At 51.5% G+C, this 23,779-nt stretch overlaps 7 protein-coding genes across 7 annotated transcripts; 3 read left to right on the top strand and 4 right to left on the bottom strand.

The window, feature by feature from the left end:
- Positions 1-675: 675 nt before the first annotated feature.
- On the bottom strand, positions 676-1,765 carry SAPIO_CDS9709 (3-hydroxybutyryl-CoA dehydrogenase; the record flags this gene model as incomplete). The annotated part of the gene is made up of 3 exons (XM_016791039.1): positions 676-1,406; positions 1,487-1,586; positions 1,640-1,765. 3 exons carry the CDS (start codon positions 1,763-1,765, stop codon positions 676-678), a joined length of 957 nt encoding a protein of 318 aa, XP_016639549.1.
- A 474-nt stretch (positions 1,766-2,239) lies between these two features.
- Positions 2,240-5,928, top strand: SAPIO_CDS9708 (Topoisomerase 1-associated factor 1; the record flags this gene model as incomplete). The annotated part of the gene is made up of 3 exons (XM_016791038.1): positions 2,240-2,314; positions 2,395-4,792; positions 4,865-5,928. 3 exons carry the CDS (start codon positions 2,240-2,242, stop codon positions 5,926-5,928), a joined length of 3,537 nt encoding a protein of 1,178 aa, XP_016639548.1.
- A 1,337-nt stretch (positions 5,929-7,265) lies between these two features.
- SAPIO_CDS9707 (uncharacterized protein) lies at positions 7,266-9,252 on the top strand (the record flags this gene model as incomplete). The annotated part of the gene is made up of 2 exons (XM_016791037.1): positions 7,266-7,727; positions 7,810-9,252. The coding sequence occupies 2 exons, from the start codon at positions 7,266-7,268 to the stop codon at positions 9,250-9,252; spliced, it is 1,905 nt and encodes a 634-aa protein (XP_016639547.1).
- Positions 9,253-10,621: 1,369 nt separating this feature from the next.
- On the bottom strand, positions 10,622-12,068 carry SAPIO_CDS9706 (uncharacterized protein; the record flags this gene model as incomplete). Its single annotated transcript, XM_016791036.1, has 2 exons — positions 10,622-10,732; positions 11,064-12,068. 2 exons carry the CDS (start codon positions 12,066-12,068, stop codon positions 10,622-10,624), a joined length of 1,116 nt encoding a protein of 371 aa, XP_016639546.1.
- Positions 12,069-16,462: 4,394 nt separating this feature from the next.
- On the top strand, positions 16,463-16,999 carry SAPIO_CDS9705 (uncharacterized protein; the record flags this gene model as incomplete). Its single annotated transcript, XM_016791035.1, has 3 exons — positions 16,463-16,465; positions 16,575-16,710; positions 16,935-16,999. 3 exons carry the CDS (start codon positions 16,463-16,465, stop codon positions 16,997-16,999), a joined length of 204 nt encoding a protein of 67 aa, XP_016639545.1.
- A 402-nt stretch (positions 17,000-17,401) lies between these two features.
- SAPIO_CDS9704 (uncharacterized protein) lies at positions 17,402-18,688 on the bottom strand (the record flags this gene model as incomplete). Its single annotated transcript, XM_016791034.1, has 3 exons — positions 17,402-18,442; positions 18,510-18,584; positions 18,656-18,688. 3 exons carry the CDS (start codon positions 18,686-18,688, stop codon positions 17,402-17,404), a joined length of 1,149 nt encoding a protein of 382 aa, XP_016639544.1.
- Positions 18,689-21,545: 2,857 nt separating this feature from the next.
- SAPIO_CDS9703 (uncharacterized protein) lies at positions 21,546-22,662 on the bottom strand (the record flags this gene model as incomplete). Its single annotated transcript, XM_016791033.1, has 3 exons — positions 21,546-21,667; positions 21,747-22,172; positions 22,248-22,662. The coding sequence occupies 3 exons, from the start codon at positions 22,660-22,662 to the stop codon at positions 21,546-21,548; spliced, it is 963 nt and encodes a 320-aa protein (XP_016639543.1).
- Between the last annotated feature and the right edge of the window lie 1,117 nt (positions 22,663-23,779).

Below are 23,779 nucleotides of genomic sequence, written 5' to 3'. Positions count from 1 at the left end.
GGTCTAGATATCGGAGCGGCGTGCCTGGTATGCATTGTACAGATCGCTGATCAGCCTATCCTCCCGGAGCACCGATGCTTCCTTCAGGTTAGGATCTGGCTGGTGAACTAACCCCAGAGCCGCAGCGCTCTTCTTATCGGCGGGTCCCATTTTGCAGCAATGAGTGTTCCTTTCAGGGTTGTCTGTCTGGTTGATCTGGACGGCATCAACCTAGAGATCAGCTCTCACAAACTCGGATTTGCCGCAGGGCCTCGACGAGGCTCTTAGAGGCCTCAAATATGTAACCGTTGCCTAGAATGGCATCTGGATCACAAAGAATCTGCAGTCTTTGAACGTGGAAACGAAGAAACTTCGATTGCTAGTCCCCTAGCGCTGGCCTTTGACAGGGTATCTCCCATTAACGCTCAACGCAGACGGAAATCTTCGGCTCAGCTATTCTAGCGTTTATGAGCGAGCAGTAGATCCGAGCGATCTCGGAGGATGAGGAACCTTTTCGGCTATCACCATGAATAGCAGGATGCTACGGTTTTACAAATGCTGGGTGAAGCGTGCGTTAGCCTAGTTCTATTCTCGAGATGTCTGACGTGGCAGGATACAACACGAACCACCCCCAATGGTCAAGAGATACTTTTAATTTGATCTATTCAAAACTTATACATATGTTCTACCACTTTTTTAATACTCATAGAAACCCTTTCCGCTCTTCTTGCCAAGCCAGCCAGCATCCACCATCTTCCTCAACAGCACGCTAGGCCTGTACTTGGAGTCGCCTGTCTCCTCATGGAGCACCTTCATGATGGCGAGGCAAGTGTCGAGACCAATGAAGTCAGCAAGCTGGAGAGGGCCCATGGGGACGTTGGTGCCGTTCTTCATGATGGCATCAATCGAGTCGCGGTCACCGACACCGGTCTCGAGGCAGATGACAGCCTCGTTAATGTAAGGCATCAGGATACGGTTAGCAAGGAAGCCGGGAGAGTCGGCAGAGACCGAGGCGATCTTGCCCATAGCCTTGCAGAACTCGATGGCAGTCTCGAGGGTCTCGGCAGAGGTCTGAAGTCCGCTGATGATCTCAACACCCTTCTGCACGGGGACGGGGTTCATGAAGTGGGTGGAGACGACACGGGAGCTAGCCTGGGTGTCCTTGGGATCCTTGGTGGTGGCGGCAGCAATGCTGGTGATGGAGATGGAAGAGGTGTTGGTGGCCAGAATGGCATGCTTGGGGCAGATTTGCGCAAGCTTGGAGAAGATGTCAAACTTGAGTTGGGGAATCTCCGGGACGGCCTCAATGACGAAGTCGACGGTGGAGAGGTCCTCAAGAGCGGTATGAGGAGTCAGGAGGGAGCGAGCCTTATCAGCCTGTTCCTGGGTGATCCTAGACTTGGCCACATCCTTTGCAAGAAGTTTCTCTATTTGATTTGAGGTCGTCAGCTCTCAATGACCGAGGAGGCCGCGGCCCAGCCGTTGGTGGGTGTAAGCTCGTCCATACCTGCGAAGGCCAATCCCTTATCCAGAGCGGCCTTAGACGTATCAACCAGCTTCACGGGAACGCCAGCCTTGTTCGCAGCCACCAACGCAATACCGAGACCCTTATTTCTGTTAGAATGGCTCTCAATTGCATCTTTCCTGCTGTAAGACCTACCATCTGTCCAGAGCCGATAACACCAAGGCTCTTCACGGTGGCAGCATTTTGGCGGGGAGTGGAGCTGAAGCTCCTGACCTGGGACGCCAGCCTACGGCTCTGTACACGGAGGATTGGGCTCGCCATGACGGTGGTGGAGGTGGATAGAAGATTTGGAGATGTGTAAGATGGAGATGAAGTGAAGTGGCATCGCATCGGCCCTCTTTTTCATGAGATTCGAATCCTACAAAATGAATGATCTCATAGAGCCGGCTAACCTCGGCGTCCGAGGCTAACCCGGCATAATGCCACTGCCATACAGCTGTCACCGTCCGGAAGCTCCACAAGGCGGTTATACCAATAATTACTTCGTATGCAACAAGCAATTGAATTCATGTGCCTTTGCCAGAATCCACTTTAAGTCGCGCCAAGACGCGCTGAAGGGACGCGTCGCAGGGGTTGGATGGCAACCATCACCAAATTCAAACAAAGCCACCACTGGTCTCAATATCAACGAAAATCGTGAGAGCACTCACTCACATGCCCAGTCGTAACACAATGCTTCTGGTGGCGACCGTCATATCCTGATAACAGCCCATTCTAGTCTTCCCTGCAGCGACAATGGAGCTGGAAGACGGCACGACTGATATCGTCCATCCCGAAGTTCGAGCCCACATCAACAGCCTTGTCTCCGCTGTACGTTTCCTATCCTTCCTGTACTGAGCCCGAACCATTGGAATCTTTTGAACTAACCGTTGCGACACCCCTCACGAAAGCTTGGCGGTACGAGTGCCGACGATGACGGCCGCTACGTTCTGGGCGACGATGCCCTCGACGTCCTCCGGGATCTCAAGAAATGGATTCGCTACTATGACGAAAAAATGAGCCGAATGGATGTGGCGCGCTGCATTGCCGACTCGAGCATTGTCGATGGAGATCTCCTGCACATTTTAGCGTTGTGGACCGAGAGCGAGTCGGAGAGCAAGTTCAGAGCCAGGCTTGCCCTCGCCTGTCTGGAGGTTATTGTGCCTCTGACATGGCCATTCGACAAGGATCCCGAGAGGTTGACTGTCAACAATTACCGGCATATTCCTGTTCTCGAGCTAGCGCAGTTGAGGTACAAGCGAGCCATCATCAACTACGATGCCGCCCGGGTCCTACATACAGCAGTGAGGATGGCCTTGCCGTCCATGGCACTTCCGATCGGAGACAGGTCCCCTAGGGACCAGGGCGTCATCAAGCTTGTCCTCTACTTCTTCCGGAATATCGCCATGATCGCGCCACCCCCGGGTGTCAAGTACGACGGTGACGAGACACAAATATCTCGTTCCGCCCTTATCGATGCCTTCTCGTACCAGGACATCTTTCTTCTGCTCTTGACGATTGCATCGAACATGGGCGAGGACTTTAGGACAGAGGATGTCATTATAATGGAGATCTTGTTCCACCTGATCAAGAGGGTAGATGCTGAGAGGCTCTTTATGAGCGAGAAACAGCAGGACAAGGCAAAAGCGGCGGACCTAGTCGCCATGATGAAGAAGGAGGAGGCGCTGCACAATTCTTTCAAGAAGCATGCGCCAACTCGCCACAACCGATTTGGAACCACAATCTGGGTCAAGAGAGACGATGGCAAGATGTCTACCATTTCTAGCCAGGCGGCACTCATCGACGCCGCCACTCGCCAGCGCAAGCTCGATGAAACCAAATCCTTCAGACCACCCAAATATCGTCGGAAGAACGAGGCGGACAACTCGGATCTCGGCCCAGCTCCCAAGCTTAACACGAGGGCAAGCGAGCAACTAAGGGCGTTCGTGTCCGAGTTCTTAGATTCCGGCTTCAACCCCCTTTTCCAGCATATCCGTCGCTCGATCGACCGAGATGCGCAGCACGTTCTCCACTACCATTCGAAACAGTTCTTCTACCTTGTAGCTTGGTTCCTCCGGGCCGAGCGGGCGAGGCAAAAGGCGAATAATAAACCCAAGCCTAGACCAAATGCTGAAGAGGAGAATGAAGTTAGCCCCTTCAGCCTCGTTGCTGGCGTTCTGAACCAGGAGATGTTTATCGCCTTGCAGAGATCAATGAGGTCTGCGTTAGACAATCGGAGCTGGGGGGACTTAATTGCAGTCATGCGATGTTTCACGCAGATCCTGCTGACCGTTCAGGACATGACGGCTACGGGCAATGAGGCGGACGAAGAGATTGCCGAGAATATCTTGAGCCGTCTCTTCTATGAAGATACCGTCCACGAACTCGTGACTAGCGTAGTCCGGAATTACAACCATCAAGGGTTCGAATTCCTAGACGCCTCGACCGAGTTAGTGCACCATTTCGTGCGTCTCCTCGAGGCTTATTCCAAAAGGAACGTTGATATGCAAGTCCGGTCAAGGAAGAAGGCGCGCAAGAAGAAGCGGGATGCCGCTAAGGCCGGTACCGAGAACGACGACGCTGACGACCTCGGCGGCTCCGACGAAGACGAGCAAGAGGCGCAGAAGACGGTCTCTGAACGAAAGTTCAGCTTCCAGGCTTTCACGCAGCGGTTTATCCCTCAGAATGTGGTGGACACGTTTGTGATTTTCCTCAAGCACTACAAGGAGCTTAACGACGACCAGCTCAAGCGAGTTCATCGGTACTTTTACAGGCTAGCTTTTAAGCAGGATAAGGCGGTGATGTTGTTCCGCGTCGACATCATTCATCTTCTTTATAATATGATTAAGGGCCCCGAACCCCTTGATAGGGGCTCGAGCCTGTATAAGGACTGGGAAGAGCTCATCAAGCAGGTGTTTCGCAAGCTGGTCAAGAAATTCCAGGAACGACCTGCTCTTGCTGTGGAAATGCTTTTCAGCAAAACCAACGAAATTGCCCATTACATCGAGACCGGTGCGAGGAGGGAGAAAAAGAAGGCGAACCCCCGACCGGCGGCGGAGTTGGAGTTTCGGCAGACGGAGGAGCTGGACAAGCAGATTGGCATTGTGGTTGGTGCCCTGCTTGACAGAAACGAAATCGAGCACATCTCCTGGGTGAAGCGTGTCCTCAGGGCCGCGGAGCAGGAGAGGAGAGAATTTGCGGAGGCTCAAGCGGCTCTTCCTTCAGTTGAGACGGACGCGGGAGAGAATAACGGGGAGGCTGGACCCCCCGTTGAGCCACCGAAGGAAGCCAAGGAGGCTCCTTCTTACAGTAAGTTACAACGACGAGTATAGGTCTCCCGTCTGTACGAGCCGCTCTATGCTAATCCTAATGCCCTCGCAGCTGTCAGCGCGGATAACGAAGACCGTCGTATGGCTATGTTGAAGGACCCCTATCTCCGCCTTCTGATGAACACCGTTGGAATCCGGCGACTAAGCCCAGGCCTCGAGGAGACCCTCGAGTCCATCTGGACCATTCCGTCAGACGTCACTGCGGACCAGCTCAAGGAGTACGTCGATCTCATCAATGCGGCCGAGTTCAACCCACCCACGTTTGAAAACGGCGAGGCGGCAGAGAAGCAGCTGCGTCGGAAGACGAACCGTACGCGCGCCTACGTCTCGTCTGACGAGGACGACGAGAACGAAGAGCTCTTCCCGGCCGGAGGCCCAACAGCGCGTCGGGCCATTGACGGCGAACAGCGGCCAAAGAAGTCGAGGCGGCACAGGAGGAGAAGGAGCCAATCGCCCGACGAGGCCGAGCTCGACGAACGAGCGCGGAAGAGGAAGGAGAAGGAGCGCGAGCGGCGGTCGAAGATCAAGAGCGAGATGTACGTGTATGACAGCGACCTCGACAGCGAGGCGAACAGGGAGTTTTTCGCGCGGGAGGAAGAGCTGCGGCAGAAGAATCAGGCGGTGGCGGAGGCGGCGGGGCAGGCGATTCCGGGCATCGTGCCGGCGAATAAGAAGAACGGGAAGAAGAGGAAGAAGACCATTATGGATGATGACAGCGAGGATGCGATGGATATATCGCAGCGATCGAGGTCAAAGACGGCATCGAGTGATGCCGGAACGGATGAGGAAAAAGCTTCTTCGGACGGCTCTGATTCTGATACTCGAGAGACGCCCCTTGAGTCGAGTTCCAGACGAGAGGGTGGCCGGGGTAAACGTAGGAGAGTGTCCGACGAAGAACTGTCCGACGCTGGGCCTCCTGAGGATGAGGAGCTTCCGGTCTGGGCTGCGAGTAGAGAGCCGGCCGGCGACGATAAGCCAGATGAAGACGGGGATGTAGGGATGAATGCGGCTGCTGAGGATGATGACGATGATGATGATGAGCCGATGCCGTCGGCGAGACCGAGAGCACGGGTTAAAGGTGGATTTATTATTGATAGTAGTGACGAGGATGAATAAATAGACAGAGCTCAAAGAGAGTCTGGAATAGAGAGAGAGTCGACGGTTACGGTCACGAATATCCCGCGTTTAAGGGAGCCAAAGGATACCGATTCCATACTCAAGATTAATCGGTTCTACTTCACGATGGCCAATGAGACCCCTAAAAGAGATGTGAGCATTTGGCCAAAGTCACACAAGATCGATTCACGATTCAGTCGGCATTACCTACCTGAAAGAGTCGAGAAGGAACAAGGCAAGAGCCTCGTCAGTGCCATCACTGGAGTCGCGCCTTCCTGTGTTCCCAGCTCAAAATTCGAACCCAGGATAAGGCTTGTATACCAAATTTGGGGTCAGGATCTCCAAGAAAGGAACCTGCGGAGGTCTGTAGTCGTCATCGCTTGAACTTCTGGGATCTCCAATGGGACTATCTGGTTCGAAACGCATAGCGTACGAACGAACCTTTTTTTTTAATTATTTTAAATTTTTTTAAAATCATGTCTCGTTTGATTGCTGTGGCCTCTGGTTTTTGGGCAATTCACTCCCTACTCAAAGATTCAAACAAGTCTCAGAGACTGAAAAGCATCCCAATCCCATAAATTGGTGTCGATTAGCCCCTTTCCATTGTTCCGCCCCTTCTTCTCCTCGTCGATCTAGAAGCCAAAGTAGGATCTTTAATGTTGTCTGCAGTGAGCGAGTATACTTTTTCAAAGTCGCCGCTCTGAAGCAGCCGTATTTGTTCATGGCGAGGGTTTGCGACTACGACGCTCCGAGTGTCATGAGTACTAATCGAGCCTGAACCCGGAAAACGAAGCATGAGGCTTGAAGATGCGGGTGGAAATCACTGATTCACTTGTCGAAAGAGAAAGCATTAACACAGCGCCAAGGTTGGCTATGATTTGACGCCGGCATGGTGGAACGTTTGTTGGCGCTGTTGACGCGTCATGGTATCGCTCGGCATGCTAGTGGGACGAAAAGAAAAAGAGAAACGATTGCTGGCTCTTTACTTCGTATTGCTCTGGTTTCAGGGCCTTTTTGGTGGACCATTGCACTTGCACTGCCCGCCTGGCGGAGTCTGCGCCAACCTACTGTAGACTTTTTTTTCATTTGATATGAACATGAACATTTGCAATCGACCCATTGTATTATAAATATCCGCGGGAGCTCCAGGTCCCGCGGTAATGATGCTTCACTCTCATCTCCCCGTCTTCTAGAGTTCAAGTTGTCTGCCGGCATTCGTCCGCACCATCAACAACGGCAGTGGTGATAATTAGCGACGGCCAGTAGCGTCCTCCATACTTCCCCGCTTAGAGATGCGATCTTAAACGTCCCTCCCAAACCTCACCTCACCCTCCAAGATGCCTGAAAGCCACAGGCCCGCCGAACTCCCCATGAACAATCAGGGCGTCGACTTATTATCGCCCTTCGACAATAGTCGACCGGGCTCTCCTGATCCCATAAGCCGCTGGCGAGATCCCCGCCTCAGCTCTACGCAGTCTCTCGTTCCCTCGGAGTTTGAGGCCAATGCGGGGAGGCAAGGGAAGCGCAGGTTACTCATGATATATGTCCACGGCTTCTACGGGAATGATCACTCCTTCAAGTCATTTCCGGCACACACCCATGCCTACCTAAGGGACGCCTTGCACGAGTCGCACGTTGTTCACTCCAAGATCTATCCTAGGTATAAGACCTACCACGCCGTCCAGGTTGGAGCTGAGAGTTTCAGCACTTGGCTGGAGCCTCACGAAGACGAGACGACTGATGTTGTCCTTGTCGGTCATTCGATGGGAGGTATCTTGGCTGCAGAGACGGTATTGATGGTATGATTGAACAAAAAAAAAAAAAAATTGGGAGACAGGCGGATGGGCAAAGTTGCTTCAAAATACTAACATGATTGTGCAGCCGAACCCGAATCCTTTTGGCACCCATCCGTTCAAGCACCGCATTCTCGGTGTGCTTGCTTTGGATACTCCCTTTCTGGGCTTGCACCCGGGTATCATCCCTACCGGCATAGCCAGTCTCTTCCGCGGCTCACCAGAGAATACGAGTCTGAATGCACCAGAGCCCAGTAGAGGGCAGTCTAGATCTGCTCCCGATCTCTCCCAGGAGCTCAGCAACATCTCCCTGTCCACCACCACCTCAACGTCTCAATTCACCGATACCATAACCGAAACTAACACCCAGCCCACAAGCCGGACCTCCTCCGACTCGATCCGCCCGTCAACAGAAGCCACCCGAGGTCCCCTACCCCCTTACCCCTCAGAGCCCTCTTTGCCTCAGGATCCACACTTCAACCCCCCTTGGTTCAACGACACCATCCGAAGAGACCGATCCTTCTTCAAAGGCATCGCCCACTTCACCCGCAAACACCTCTCCGAAGGCGTCTTCAACGCTGCGTGGAAGCACGTCCTTTCCCACATGGAGTACGGTTCATGTCTAGCCGACTACCCGGGCCTTCATGACCGGTATAACCAACTACGTGCGCTGGAAAACGTCGACGATATCAAAGCGCTCACGAGTGACATTGTGACTCATGAGCCTAATTTCAGGCTCCGGCCTGTGAGGGTTAGGTTTACTAACTACTACACCAGCTCTACGGGGAGGATAAAGCCTGACAAGGTTGAGGGGAAAGAGAAGAAGGTAAAGGAGCCGAGTGTAGAGAATAATGAAGCGGCCGAAACAAGGCTATCCACTCCGCGAATATCCGTCGAGGTTCACGAGGATGATAAGGTCGCCGAACCTCAATTACTCCCGCCCATCCCCATTCCCGAAGACGAGGACGACGACGCACTTCGAGAGCCCCAAGCCCCGATGGAACCGGAAATCGAAGGTCTCCCCGATATCCCCCCACCGCCGACACCTCCCCCGCAACCCCCCTCGCCATCCTCATTCCCCGACAAAGCATCCCGCAAACAAGCCGAAAAAGAAGCCAAGGCCCTCCAAAAGGAATACGAACGCGCCGTCAAAGCCCGCGAAAAAGCTATCAGGCAGCGCAACAAGCTCATCGAGAAACACCACCGCCGACAGGCCAAGCTCGCCTCCAATCAAGCCCGTACATCCGCAGACGCCGAGGATGACGAGAACGACGACGGCGCGGGTAGTAAAGACGCGAAGAAGAAGCCCCGCAAATTCTGCGCCCTGCCGAGGAAACGCAACGGAGAACCCGACGCCGCGTGGGTCAGCGTGTTTATGGACGGCGTCGATGAGGTTGAGGCGCACTGCAGTTTGTTTTTGCCGGACGGTCCGCATTATGATCGGCTTGTGGGGGATGTGGCGCAGAGGGTTGTCGGGTGGGTGCAGGACGATTTGACGAGAAGGGCTATCGCGGATATGGGGGTTTGCTGAACTTGTTTGCTTTTCTTTTCTTTTTCTTCTTCTTCTTCTTCTTTTCAATGCTCTCTGCTAGCGATCATCTTTGAGAGCAAATCTTGCGAGATAGACGGCCAGATACCGCTTAGCCCTTTGGTACAGATTCCCAAGGCCTCGCAAAACTACTTAATTCTAATACAATAGAGTCTGGGTAATAATACGACCACAATATACTCGATCACATCTCCTTACGATGGATACGTCATGCGCTGGCTCGGTTTTGGGACAAGGCTTTCATGTATTGAGTGTCAGAAGCCTATTTGCAAGTTTAGAAAAGCAAAACTGATCTTGGACTAGTCCTGCCTTTGCTTTCCTTCTCAGCCAACGTCCATCTTCCTCATCTCCTCCCGCCTCGATAGCAAGACGGGGCAGGACATGGGAAAATTGAATGCTCCCTGTTTGACCTTTTGAAAAGAAAAGAGACACTAAAATATCCGCTGACCATGTGCGCTCTCGAGATATTAATCCGCTTGCAGTCCTTCATTTTGTTCTTCTTCTTTTAGGAAAAAACTTTTCTTTTTCACCCTGCTGGCCTGTTTCTGCCATTGTTCGTGGCATGAGTCCCCCTCGCGCGCTGTGGATGCATTTCAGCTCCAGAGCCTTTCAAGGGGCATCCAGAATAAACAAAGTCAACGCAAAACCTATAGACGAGAAAGAAAATAAGGCTTCGTAGAGGGAAAACAGCATGACTGTTAAGAAACCAAATGAGCCATAGAACAGGTCTTTTTTTTTCTGAGTGTGTTTGTGTGTGTGTGGTGTAATCGAAGAGGCAAAAGCATGAAAAAAGCCCTCTTCGAAAAAAAAAGGGAAAAAAAAAAAAAAAAAAAAAAAAAAAAGAAATGCACAGAGCATAGTCTTGTGCAGATATGAATCTCGTTTGACTCCTTTCCTTTTGAATCATTCCCTGAAACGCCATGCAAGCAAGTAAGTATAGTTCCATTGAAGCCCAATGGAACGTGAAAGAAAAACAGTTCGGGGCATGTTCAAGTGGCGGTGGTGATTCCACGTCTTGTTCTGGGTCTCAAAGGAATCCACCATATTCCCGAGACTCAAAAAAGAGACATGGCACAAGAGATGCCTCGTGGTATAGTGTGTACAGTTCTGAAATGCAATAAATTCCATCTGTTCGCCAGCCCTCATGCAGTAAGTGGAAGTTGCGCAGACACGGAAAGGAAATGGGGCAAGGAAAAACCCCGACGATTGAACCATCTGAACCAATATCTATAAGGCCCCTATATGGCCCTGTGAGAAACCTTGTGAAACTATTGTTAGAAAGAAAGCGTGTAGGAGAGTTGCGGTGGTGGCTAGCGGCAGTCATCAACGATGTTATTCTACCTTGTTCTTCTTAGGCCGGCCGCGCCCTCGCTTCGCGGGAGTGTCCCCCGTGGGAGCGGATGCTTTCGGCGGGGCCCTGGGTGTCTTCGGAGTCCTGAGAGGATTGGGTGCCTTCCAGGCTCTAGGAGCCTTGGGAACTGGGGAGGTATTCGAGGGCTTCGAAGTACTACCGTGACCTTGAGAAGTGTTGGGAGGGTTTTGTACAGTGGGGGTTTGAATTGTCTGGACAGTAGCATGAGCGTCTTGAGGCTCAGTTACCTCCTCCATGGGTGTGCTGCAGATAGACAGGGGATGAGGCGTGGCTGGCAACGCAGTCTATGCGCCAACCATCCCAGGGCCATACCCTTGCTGTCGTAATTGCGAGAATGGCTGCGGAGTGGAAGAATTCTGGACCAGGTTAGAACCGCTGTACACCAGAGCGCTGTACACCAGAAAATGTCACGAATACAAACCTTTTTGCGCCGCTTCGTGCCGTTCCTGTCCTCGCCATCTGCAGTGGAGTAATCACCCTCGTCGTCCGGATAGCCTTCACCGTAACCTTCAAAGCTGGAGTCGCCGTAGCTGCGCTTCTTGATGCTCCGTCGTGGCCGAGATGGGTCCTGACCGACTGCTTGTGTTTGGCTGGCCACCTTGAGCCGGGCTGATGCGGCAGGCGTTGATCCTGCCGGTGTGTTCAGCTCTGAAGCCTTTGCAGAGCTTGTGATGTTTGACGAGTTATCCAGCAGTTGCGCCGGAGACTCGAGGGAGCCAAGGATATAAGGATCCCAATGCTCTTTTCGCACCTTGCCTTTATTCATCGAAAGCGCCTTGGGAAGACTAGCGAGGGTGGTCTCTGAGAAGCCGTCCTGGATCTCCTTGCCCTTGACGTGATGAGTGTACCACACATCTTCTGGAAGATTCAGCATGGCGAAGAAGCCATCGGGATCGTCCTCTTGTCTCTCGTCCTTCTTGGTATCGTAAGCGCCGTCGATGGCAAGCTCCTTGATTTGGCTCTTGAAACTCTTTCGCAGAGCATTCTTCTCACCGGTAGGCTTCTCTCGAGCCATCTTCGTGGCGAGGCCGGTAAGGTCAAACATTTCAAAGAGGTCCTCTGCAGTTGAGTATTGGGGTACTTTGATGGGCCGATTGCAAAGAAGATATTTTTCGCCGACGTCAAGGTGGATATCTTCGATGCCCAAGGGCGGTGTGCCGAGGTGCACTTTTTTGGTGGCTTGATCGCCGAGATCCTCCGCTAACCTCTTTCGCTTATTAGGAGTCGTATCGTCGCCCGCGTCAATCATGGAAATATCGTGGGCCATGTCGGACGGCTGAGAACTGGCTCCAGTGACGCTGTGGGCGGGTGTGGGAAGGGCGCTCGTGATTGAAGTCATCGAGGTTGTGGCGCTCGTGAGCGGATCGGAGATCCCCGGTGATGGCTGTGATGGAGTTTGAGGAGTATGGGGATGATGAAAAGACATCGTGGGAGCGGCAGAATGACACTCTCTACGGGTGGGATGATCGCAAAATTCGTTCAAGGCGTGAGGAGTCGAGGAAAAGTCAAGTGAGGTTGGAGAAAATGGGGTTAGAGGGGATCGCTTGGACTGCAGTGAAATACTCGATCTTCACAAGACAAGCAGGGGCTTTCAGTCGCTCAGACTGAAAAAAAACTACACGGGCCCGTGAAGATCCGACGAGGAGAGCGATGCAGACGATGGCGTCGGGATGCGTAGGATGAACGAAGGACGATGGGAGGGTTTATGGCGAATCGCGCCAAGAGGCGACGAAATCTCCTCGGTCGGCCAACGGATTGGACGTCATGCACCGCCAGGATCTGTTTTGGTGGAAAAATCAATATTCAGGGACGCGGAAGGAATTTTCGAGTCGATCAGAAGGAAAATCGAAGTCGGAAAATTCGTTCGGCGTAATCGGAATCGCTTCAGGTCGTCGATTTCGTCGATTTCAGGATGGCGACGGGGCAGAGGTTCAGGTTTTGTCGTGGTGGTGAAGAAGTGAGGATGGTGGAGACGGCTGAAGAGGGAGGGAGAACATTGAAGTCAGGTCCGAAGCGAACAAAGAGGCATGGCCCATGGCCCTTTGGGATGGGATGGGGGCTGCCGAGACTGTGGTACTGTGAACTGGACTGGACGACTGGCACTGCTGACCACCTGCTTGGCGTGGCGGAAGGTACCACCGAACAGTCCACTGGTTCAGGCGCATCACCCCAAAAGAGCAGCCACCGCCTAAACCTCGCTTAATGAAGACTCGAAAAGAGAAGCCGCAGTCCCTAGCAGCTGTACCTGAAACCTACCAATCTTCTATTTTCGCCAGATCATACTGTGTACATGGTACTACACCCTGACATGGTTTTTTCCCTTTCTTTCCACGGTCGATTTCCAGATGCGGTATCCCATTCACGTGATATAGTGGGGGAAAAGCGACATCCTCAATTTAAACAGCAGCTCGTGAACCTCGTTCCGAATTTTTTTCCCTTTCCACTAAACAACGACCACCCATTCTATTCAATAGCTGACACGCCTTGGCTTTTGTTGCTATCTGCAATTTAAATGCTTTCCACGCTGTCAACTCTTCGAACCAGTGCGTCGAGATCAATGACTCGATTCTCCCTTGCCTAAAACCATCATCACGAGGGCCTCTCGTGTGGCTACCCATGATGCGGTGATGACCTGAAGCAAGCTTGGACATACATGCATACATACATATATATATGTATGTGCCAAACCGTACGGTCTTTGACGATGACTTTGTGAGCGGATGCGGGTGGAGGAGGGCGCGTTGTCGACAGGCCCAGTTATATTCTCTAAAACTTTCTCGCGTGGGCATCTTCCCACCTTTCGCTTTCGCCCAAGGTACGTAGGAAACTTATGCCAGACTTGATGGAGACTTGCATGAACCGCTTGATGAACAAACATCTGGTAAACCTACCTTCTGGGGCCGTCGTTTAACAGGAGGCTTATTCCTCAGTTTAACCACCCAGTCGCCTGAGGAAATTTGGCGATACGATTCTGAACGTAAACCACACAAGTTCTCTTGGCACTATGCCACATTCAGTATCAAAGACGCTCCTCACGCGCTCAGGTGCTAATTTTATTCTTTGCCCAACAGCTTTCTGCGCTTCCCGCGTAAGTAGTTTGCCTCCCGTGTAATCGCCTGTCGCAGTAATCCGCCGGCATCCCAAGGAACACTTGACGTCATGAAGCCAAGCCGCAGCACGTACGATCTTTGTGCGAACTCAAGCCCGCTAGCAATTTCTTGGATCTTGTGTACGAAGTAGTCTACCGAAAAAAAAAGTTGGCCATCTCCGATTGCTCAGTTGTTCAATTGATGCCTCTTTGACGCGGCGGCCGGTGCCTAAAGTTGAGTCATGAGGCATCGAGTCCTATTGAGAAATTAAAGCCAGCAGTTGCCTAATTCTTGGGCCAACAATGAGCCAGTTGGGTCCAAAAAAAATCCTATTGCTCCAGATGGACCTCATGAATCACGATGGCTCATGGTGCCTGCTTCTGCCTAGTGCTGCCTGGAGGAATAAAATTTCTGCCGGTCAAAATTAGGGTGGTGTGAGAAAATCCGCACGTTGCTCCAGTCCGATTTTTACGTAATCTACTGATTGGGGGACCGACCCTCACCGCCCTCCAAAAACTATAAATGCAGCCCTTCCCCCCCAACCTTTTGGTCTCCTTTCCTTCTTTTCTTCTCCATCCTTGTGCACGGGCGTTAAGCGTTACAGTGAGGATTCGTCCGAGTACGCTTTATTGCTTGTTGAAAACTTTTTTTTGACCACTCCATTTGGGCGTAGCCCGGATGGGAATTTTTGGCACCTTTCTCTCCCCTGCGAGATTTCTATCTTCTTTCATTGCTTCGGGTCCCTGGCGGACTTGGGTGAGGAAGCACACGAACGAGTGGTTTTACGAGCGGGCCTCGTCGCCATTCCCTGTCTCCGCGGATACAGTTGGGGGGAGGATTCTGTTCGATCTGAACGAGCTGGGTCATTTTTGGCCTGGACCCAGGTCTTGTCACACCCATTCGAGGATGGATGGATTCCTTGGGATTCCATAAAATTTCCCGCCACAGGTTCTCGGCCATTGTTGGCTCAGTCGCGACAGCGTTCTGTGACTGGAATTAGCGCGTTTATCGGCCAGTTGATATCAACAATGGTGTTGAGTTGCTTGTGACAAACACATGAATGTTGATGGCACGATGTTCTCACAAGCAGAATGTCGTTGGCATGACACACGACATGTGAGTCTCCGACGATAACCTTCAAACATTGAAGCTAGATTACGACCGCCCGTATCCTCGAACGCAGCATACATTCTGGGAATTTAAACTACGCAGGAAGCAGAATTAGTGGGTTTCTTTCTGGTCACTAGTGATAGTAAAGTAATGCCTGAAAGAGCGTCATCTCTGCTCTGAAGTATTTTCGACAAAATGAAGTTCCAATGTCTATAAATATCGTATCTGTAAACAACCTGCGTCGTGTAGCGTCGTGTAACCTACAGAAAACTGTCCTCTAGCTATCTACTGCGCAGCGTAAAGACGCCTTTTGACTTGGTATCTCTTAACGTCCTCGGGCATTATCCCAAGACAGGGAGACCTCGGCGAATATCACAAAGTCACCGTTCCCGTCTCAAACAAGCTGGAAGCTGGCTTCGAGGCCACGAAGTCTTGTCTTCTCCAGCGCCAATACAAACAGTTATATCACAATATCATGACGCCTTGCCGCCTTGAAGCTCCTCAACTTTTGATTCCAACTCCTTGATCTCAGCTAGCTTGACGGTCAGCACACGCTCCACCACATGAAGCCAAGCACACAAAGAGCGAGGTGCCAGAGGTTCGACCGCAACTTCTCACGCACCATTTCGTAGCACTTTCGTTTCGTCGGCCTCGAGCTTTATCCAGACTAGATATATTATTTGATAGGTCAGGATCGCCAGGAGGGTGACTTTCGCAATGGGTCGGCCAAAGGTCTTGTAGAAATTCGACTGCAGAGCCAGAAAGAGGTCATTGTCAGCCCAACATCACATTCCAGGATTCCTCAGACACATCACCAAAGAAATAAAAAGACAGAACTAATTTTTTCAATCTTAGGGAGGGCCGTCCTCACGTGTATCGAAGGTTTCTTCGCCTCGCTCGACGAGAATCGCTGGGGTTGTCGCGACGCGAATCCGAATTGGAGTCCAGTTCGAGGTACAGGTACGCGTGGCGCGATTCGAAGACCCGATGGTCTCGCCGCCTGGAGTATCCGTCGAGTCAACATATTCGACGCTGCTGCCTCATTGAGTCAAGTAACGACTAGGCAAACGTAGTCCTCTCGAGAGATCTAGAAAGCTCGGCTCGATGAGCAGAGGTTTGCCTGCGAGAAGCTCGCTAAAACCACGGCAGACACGAACCCTGATTGGGTCGCCCCACATTGCAGCCCCAACTGTCGTTAATTGATACTTTGTACTTTGTACCCCCGCCCACCAGTGGTTCGTGTGCTCCCAAGAATCAATGTCTTCCCCTGGAGCTTGCAGCGGAGCGATCCCATAGGCTCAATATTGACGACACATTGCCAAAAGTACAGGGCTGACTGTCACTCTAAGCATTGATCTAGTGAAGCCAGGAGCCTCGTTGAAATCTGTCCCTTTTCCATCTTCCATACTTCCCATGCCTTCGCCGACATTCGACGACGACGTGTCATTGCGACTTACGATTTAACGAGTAAAGAGTCCTCCGAATTCGAGTATACGAAATCGCACGTCGTCCACCATCCTTTATATATTTGGACAAGTCTCCTGCATTTGATTCCCATCAATTGCATCATCTCCATCTGCAAACTATCATAACCTCCAGAACCTCTTATTCGAACGTCAAAATGGTACGCCCCCAGTCCGCCCTGTTCAGCCTCGTCGCGAGTCCCCGCTCTCGTAAAATATCCGATAATTGCTATATTTCCCCATGCTGATGTTCGATTCCCATGATACCAGGTCCAAACACCCCAGCAACGTCGCCGTAACGCCCAGTTCGCCAAGGAGCAAGAAGCTCGCATGGGCAAGGCTCCCGAGGAGCTTAAGAAGCGCACCAAGGAGGTCGCTAAGTCGCCTATCTCCCCCGTCTGGGTTGGTAAGTTACTCGCCCTCGTCGCTATCATTTCCAGCGCCTGCGTCTCGCCGATCCCCCAGCACGCGACTCAACCAGCGAGCGCATCTCATGGGAAAGGGGCGGTAGACTCCATAAGAACCATTGATCCTTAGCTTTCCTCAGCACTTCTCCTGTTTTCTTTTCGTCCTACCTCGTCCCTTAAAGTGCGTATGTTCCCGATCCCTCGCTGACACTCTGGCACACAGCCATTCTCGGCTTCGCTATCTTCGGCAGTCTAATCTTCGAGCTCATCTCCCGATTCTTCCGGTAATAATTATCGTCCTTACATAGGGCCCTCTATCAAGGGGCATGCGTTCGACACACAAAACTACTTGCCAGGCCGGTCTGGGGGAACTCAAGTCGGGCTGCTCCATCAGATCGCCCGTTCAGCGAAGTATAATGTATTTCTGGGTATTTGGCGTTCAATGTCTATAATGGGACGAGGGAAAGGGTCCATTTAAAATCCCTACATGCGATACTTGTACCATCGGTAGATGCATTTCATTTCATTTGTTTCTCCTTGGATGCGAACATAAATGCGAAAAGAGAAGAGAGAGAAAAAAACAGTGAATCTGGCAGTACGACAAGGGTATACTTGAGTGAACATATAACTGTATTCCTTCCATGTCTCATATTCTCCTGAACTCCAATGTGACTTTTGTTACTTCCTCACTTACGCTCCCAAGCCCTTCCTCTTGCCCTGGGTATCAAACTTCATCTTGAGGCCCGTGTCATATTGCCTTTGGAGGTCATTCTGGACCCGGTTAATATCAAAGCCGGAGGACGAAGAAGAACGAGTCTGCGTTTGAGAAGTGCTGGGTGCAGCACCCTTGCCACCGCCAAGCAGTCTCATAAACTTCTTCTGTCTCTCCGATCCTCCCTCCAAGGCACCGACGTTCCAGTTGGCGGACGTCGCCGGGGTGTTTCCGGCGGATGGAGTCGCTTCGGAGGAAGGCTTTGTCACGGAGTTGCTTTTCTTATCCTTTTTATCCTTCTTGTCCTTCTTTTTCTTCTTGTCCTTCCGCTCCGCGTCATCAGCCTTTTCCTCGATGCCGCTAGCAGGAGTCTGCTTGACATCCTCGGGAGAGTTCTGCTCATGTTTGCGCTTCTTTCCCTGTTTCTTGGCCTTCTTGTCCTCCTTAGGGGTAGCGATATCTGGTTCCTGTTCAGGCTCAGCAATGTCAACTACGGCCTCGGCGCCATCCTTTTCGACATCCACCGCTTCCTCGATTTGCTTGTCCTTCTTCTTCTTTTTCTTGTCTTTCTTATCCTTCTTGTCCTTCTTGGGTTTAGCGTCCTCCTCTTCATCAGCTACCGGAGTGTTATCAACGTCCATAGCCGTCTCAGCGACCTCTGGAGAGTCAGCGTGTTTGTCCTCGACTTTCTGTTTCTTCTCTTTCTTCTCCTTCTTCTTATCCTTCTTTTCCTTTTTCTTCTCCTTCTTGCTCTTCACTTCGTGCTCTGGCTCTTCATCAACATCCATATGGTCATTGGTGTCTTCTTGATTCTCAGCCCCTTGATTCTTCTCGGCACCTTCCTTCAATGCCTTAGCCGTGTCTCGGAGTTGGGCAGCGATAGCCTCATCGACAGCTGTGGCATCGTCAACTACCACAGCCGGTGAATCAGAGCCGTTAGCGCCAGTACTTGGCTTCGTCACAACATCATCCTTGACATTGGCGCCCGAAGGCTTAGAGGCAGCATCTTTCTTGGTTGCCTTACCAGGCCCAATGTATTGTCAGCATTGGGCCATTCTTTGCCTATCCGAGAAACAATTCACGTACCTTCCCATCCAGCCGAGCTCTCAATGCTGCTGCTTGCTTGAGGAGCTTAGCGGCTCGCTGCTCGAGCCTCTCGGCCTGCGCCAAGGTTTTAGTGCACTGGTCGCCACCTCTTTAGCTACAGATGATTCTGCCTTGGCTACCTTTACCTTGTCGGGAGCCTTAAGCTTCCTTTTGGACATTTTGTAAGCCTTGGGCTTGAGCTTCTTCCTTTCAGGTGCCGCAGAGTTCGAAACGCCTAGAGCTGCACAACAAGCCTGTCAGCCTGATCTTTCACGGAAAGATAGTATTAGCAGTATCATATGGTGGATTGGAGTCTCTCATGCAGTGAACCGCATTTGGAAGATGAAGAGGGGTGTGTGTAAAGGCGAGAAAGATGCCATTGGGTGCACCACAAGGAACGCCCATGGCGTGGAAGGATATAGATCAAGAGATTCCCTAGGTAGAACGAACCTGTAGGTTCCAATAGATCCTTCTGCGAGAATCAAACTCAGCTCGGCATGCCAAGCTCGCTGACCGAGACCCAAATGAAATGGATGTCTTATCCTGAGCCCAGTGCGAGATGGGAAGAGACAGACAGCCAAATGGAGTCTAGATATCGAATGGCGAGGCTGAATTTTCACCTGCAGACCAACCAGATGATCTGCAAGGAGGTAACGCTTCTAGGAATAGATCTAGAAGCGTAATTGAGGGATCTGAGGGGTGGATGGATGTCGAGGGTATCCTGGATCACAAGATTCTGTGGAGGGGTGGAAACAAAAGAGAGTGTGAGCGTTGGAACGAAGCAAAGAAAAATATACTGCCGGGCGGTGAACTTGAGACTCTGGGAAGAATGTTGCATGGGGCTGCATGTGAGGGGCAGATTTCAGAGGCAGGGAAGCCGCGAGGCATACTTGCTCCTGCAGAAAGAAACCGCAAATCAGGGTCGGTGACACACGACACTTTGACTGATTCAACTGATTCAACTGATTTTGATACGGATTTGATCTGATGACATTAGACTGTACGAGTGCAACATCAAATTGAGCTACCAATGATTGGTTTCCGCACGTACAATTTGAAGCAATTACCAGATGCGGGTCTCTGTGGTCAGGTCATTGCCGTCCCATCAGGATTCCGGGGATTCCCTGAATTTGACAGCTCGGGGAGTCAATCTTCGCCCCCAAAGTCTCCTGCATGGAAGCAAATAAGATTGATCCCTACCGGGCGGGTAGGGAGTCCAGTCCAAGAGAATTCGATGATACACCCCAGTACATCATTGCTACAACCCGTCGATACTCAGCGACTCTGAGGGCCATTTCCGGCATTGATATTGATCTTGATCATTCCACACCAATGCTGTCCCTGCTGCAAGACCCTAAATATTGAGGTCCAGCCAACGCTGAACGTGCACGCGGCCCCGGTTTTAACGCCCCCCCGCTGCCCCCAAGTCCGCCCAGCCTGGTCATTCGGCGCGAATGCGATGTTCAGCACGGACAGGCAATACGGCAGATACGGCAACACTTATCGCCGACACGGCCTGGCAGTCGGAGCTGATTAATAAAAGCGTCGCAACTTCTATTCTGACAGATGACGACGATCGTTTCGTGTCGTACTCGTCGCAAAACCCTTTGATTCGATAGCTTTTCGAGAGTCTCAACAGCATTGCCTCCCATTTTATTTCCCTTCTTTTCTCCCCCCCTTTTTTTCTCTCACATTTTTTGGCTCTTGTGTACATGTAGTACGTACCAGCGAGCTGCGTCAATCTCGTAAAGAACCCCGCGCCCGCTGAACCTTTCTGCGAGATAGTCGCAAAGGATCACCCACCGCCCCTCCTCGGAAAAGTGCCTTGCGAACTGTGATATCCTCCCACAGTAGCCTAACACTTGCAGTTCGAGGCCCTCGTCAACTCATCATGCCAAGAAATCTCCAGCTGTTCTCACCCCCTTCAGCCCAGCCCTGGTCTGGGTTCCCCCCTCCATCCTACAAGACAGGAGTAATTATAGAATATGATGTGATCACCGTCCACTTTCATCCCGTGGCCCAATCCCATACCAGCAGTTATACATTCGTAAATTGCCCTATAAGGCGCATCCAGCTGAGAACGCTCCAAAAGCCTGTAGATTGTTTAATCTTTGACTTGGTGTGTTAGCAAAGTACCACACCCCACAAACGTCGCCTCGTCAATATCGCTTTACACTGGGGTGCTTTAATCCAAAGATAGAGCTTTTCTCCCTTGCTTAATTCTCTACCACGACTAGCTGCGATGCCGAGGAATAAGGGCCGAAGAATAATGTCGCGTGCTAAGGCCAGTAGTTCCGGTACACATTAATCATCGTAAGAGCAGGATCTGTCTTCCCATCACCTGCGACGGCACGTTACATGGCAGGTAGATTTGGGGAGGTAGAACCGATTTGAGCGGATGCTAGATCCGTCATCGACTTTAAGACAAGCAACTGAAATCTTCTTAAGAGTCTACCATACGAAACTAGGAACAGAACCAAAATTCGCTGTGCTGAAAACGAGTGTAATAAAGCATCCGTTCGCCATCCAACTCCATCCTCTGATATCATGATCCATGAAGAGATAGACACAAAGTTTTCCCAAAAACAACCGTTATATGCCTCTAGTGCGACCGAACCCCCCAAAACTACCATCAGAGATGCGAAAGCCTTGCAAAAAAGAAAATGCTAGGTAACTGAAATGGGTAAAGAATCTTGAAAGTAAAACAACGGCGGACCGAGTAACACCCATGAGCCAATCAAAAGAAGAAAACGAAATAAAAGAAGAAGAAGGAAGAACGATGAAGAGCAACGTAGGTAAAGAATAGTCCACGAGGAAGAGCAACGGAAGAAACATAGAACGAGTGGAATGCTGAAACTGTAGAGTTCGCTCGAATCGAAGGAAAACCAAAAACCGGAATGCAAAAAAACCCGAGGTAAGTTTGCGCCTCTTTTATATAGCCCGTATAACCGATGAGAAACCGAGAAGGAGATGATGCGAATCATCTCGGCAATGTTGACGAGAATTGTATGAGAAGAAGAAGAGCAGGAGTTAGGTCTAGTAATAAATCTGGTCGGTGTCTTCGCTGGCATGGAGAGGCGCCAGTGAAAAGTTCGCTGCGAATGGCGGGCTCTCAGGCCAGGGAGTTGATGCTGTAAACTGGTCCGTAACGAAATGACCTGTAACACTTAGGTGTTAGTAAATGGATTATTTCCACGTTTGGAACAGAAATGACTACGTGCTCTTGTCATTTCCCACCTTGCTGCGGAGGGGGAGGGTATTGCGATTGTTGGGCTGGGATACCTGAGGAGCCGTAGAATAACTGCGGGTCTGTCTCGTAGTATGGACCATCCTCTCCCGCACTGCTTCCTCCGAAACTGCCATGGCCGTGGTGCTGCTGGTAGGACGGTGTTGCCGCGGGGTACGGCGCGTGTTCCATAAATGGACTCGTCTGGTATCGTCCGTCTTCGCGTAGGTAATCGCCTCTGCCGCTGCTTCGTCTGCTCTCGGCCTCATGTCCCCTGGAAACTACATGTCGCATCGAGAAGGTCCCCCACGGAAGGCCTGATACCTCTTGGTCTGAAGCTACATCGCTTGGCGTCGGTATCTGATAGCAACTTCCAGCATGCTGCTGGTTCCTGGCTTCCCGCTCGGCCCTTTCTTTGTTTTCCCTGGCCTTTTCGCCTACATTTTGAGACAGAGTGTTAGTCATTCCTCCTCGTGTCTCAAAGTGGCGTGGAAAGGGCATTTGGCACTTACGGAACTTCCTTTGCGCAAGCTTGTTTTGGATCCTGCGTCTCTCTTCTGGCTCAGTGACCTCAGTCCAATCATCGGTGGTAGACTTGGACTTGGACTTTGATTTCGAAGAAGAGGACGAGTTCGACTTCTTCGAGTTGGACTCGGCGTCTTTCTTGGAGGAGACCTTGGGTGCCATTATCTTCCTTGCCGCAGGCTCTGAACTAGTTATGTCTGCTTCGGAGGCGCTACGCTTCCGGCTCAACGCCTTTGGAACCTGAAGACTGGAGGAGATAGTAGGAGACGGCGCGGCAATGGTCTGGGTCGCGGCTTTGGAAAGAAAATCCTCTGGTTCTGGCTGGAGAGGAGATGCGCTGCGAACGATGATCGAGGGTAATGTGTTTTGGCTACGCGAATCTGATGGTGCGCTGCTGGACATGTACGGCTGGAAGTCGGTTTATGGAAGGCGTTGGGACGGATAATGCCCCTTCATAGCCAAGGTTGGAGTGGCAATGGTGTTTGGCGATCGTTCGACCTTGTGATTGGCATACAATGGTAACTTGTTAAATATCTAGAGAAGAGAGTGGAGAAGGCGCAAAGTGTTGGTGAAGACGCGCCAGAGTTGGGAAATGGCTAGTGCGAGGGATGGGTAATGTATAAGAGTGTAGATGAGTATGAGACTTGAGCTTGTCGATGTCAAAAGAGAGTGAGTGAAACACACGAGATGTTAGTTCGAGATCATGGGGGGACGACGAAGCTACTGATCTATATATACTCGACAAGGTTCTGCCTGGCAGGGTTGAACGGTCTACTTGTCGTCCGAGGTTGGGGCTAGTAGTAGTGGGGTGTGATTTTGTGAATAAAAGTAGAAACAATGACGGGAGGAAGGCCCCGTGTGTTCACGGCCAGCCCCGAAGTTGCTCGCCTTGGGCTATAGGGCAGACTAGGCAAGGCAGCCGAGAAAGGCTTCTTCATCGAAACGATCAAAACGAGCCACACGACTGCCGACGTTGGGCCACAGTGACTGGCACGGGATAGCACATGCTCGTCTAAATCGAGGGTTGAATGAGGGTGAGTGAAAGAGAGAAGCTCTCGAGGCTTGGCCTTCGCGGCAGGGGCGTCTGGGAAGTGGACCCGCGGGGTCATGATGTAGTGTAAGTCTTGTAAGTGAACAAGAAGGGAAAGGCGTCGGTCGAGTCATGGCAAGATGCTATTAGCGCAGTGTCCAGAATAGCCCAGACGGCAGACGGGATGGAATGGAGCAAGACTAGGGTAGCAAAAGGTGAGATGCTAATACTGTAAACTGGGTCGACCAGTGACAGGCAGGATGTGACTGTCTGTAGGGCAATGGAGAAGAGGTACCCTCGGAGTACAGTACCTACAGGAGTCCCACGTCCGGACGGGATAAGGGAATGGATACATTGAGACGAGATAGTTACACTGCGGGAAGGGGGCTTTCCTTTCAGGCATAGTTTACTGCACTAGAAGACTAGAAGAGGGGCGAGTACCTGGCAAGTGCTCTGGATAGAAACAGAGGGGGTAGGGGTATGTTATTA

The sequence above is a fragment of the Scedosporium apiospermum genome, assembly GCF_000732125.1.
Source record: "Scedosporium apiospermum strain IHEM 14462 chromosome Unknown SEQ_SAPIO_0143, whole genome shotgun sequence".
NCBI classification, from domain to species: Eukaryota; Fungi; Ascomycota; class Sordariomycetes; order Microascales; family Microascaceae; genus Scedosporium; species Scedosporium apiospermum.
The sequence above is the reverse complement of the archived record's forward strand: the minus strand, read 5'-3'. Positions and strand labels throughout refer to the sequence as shown.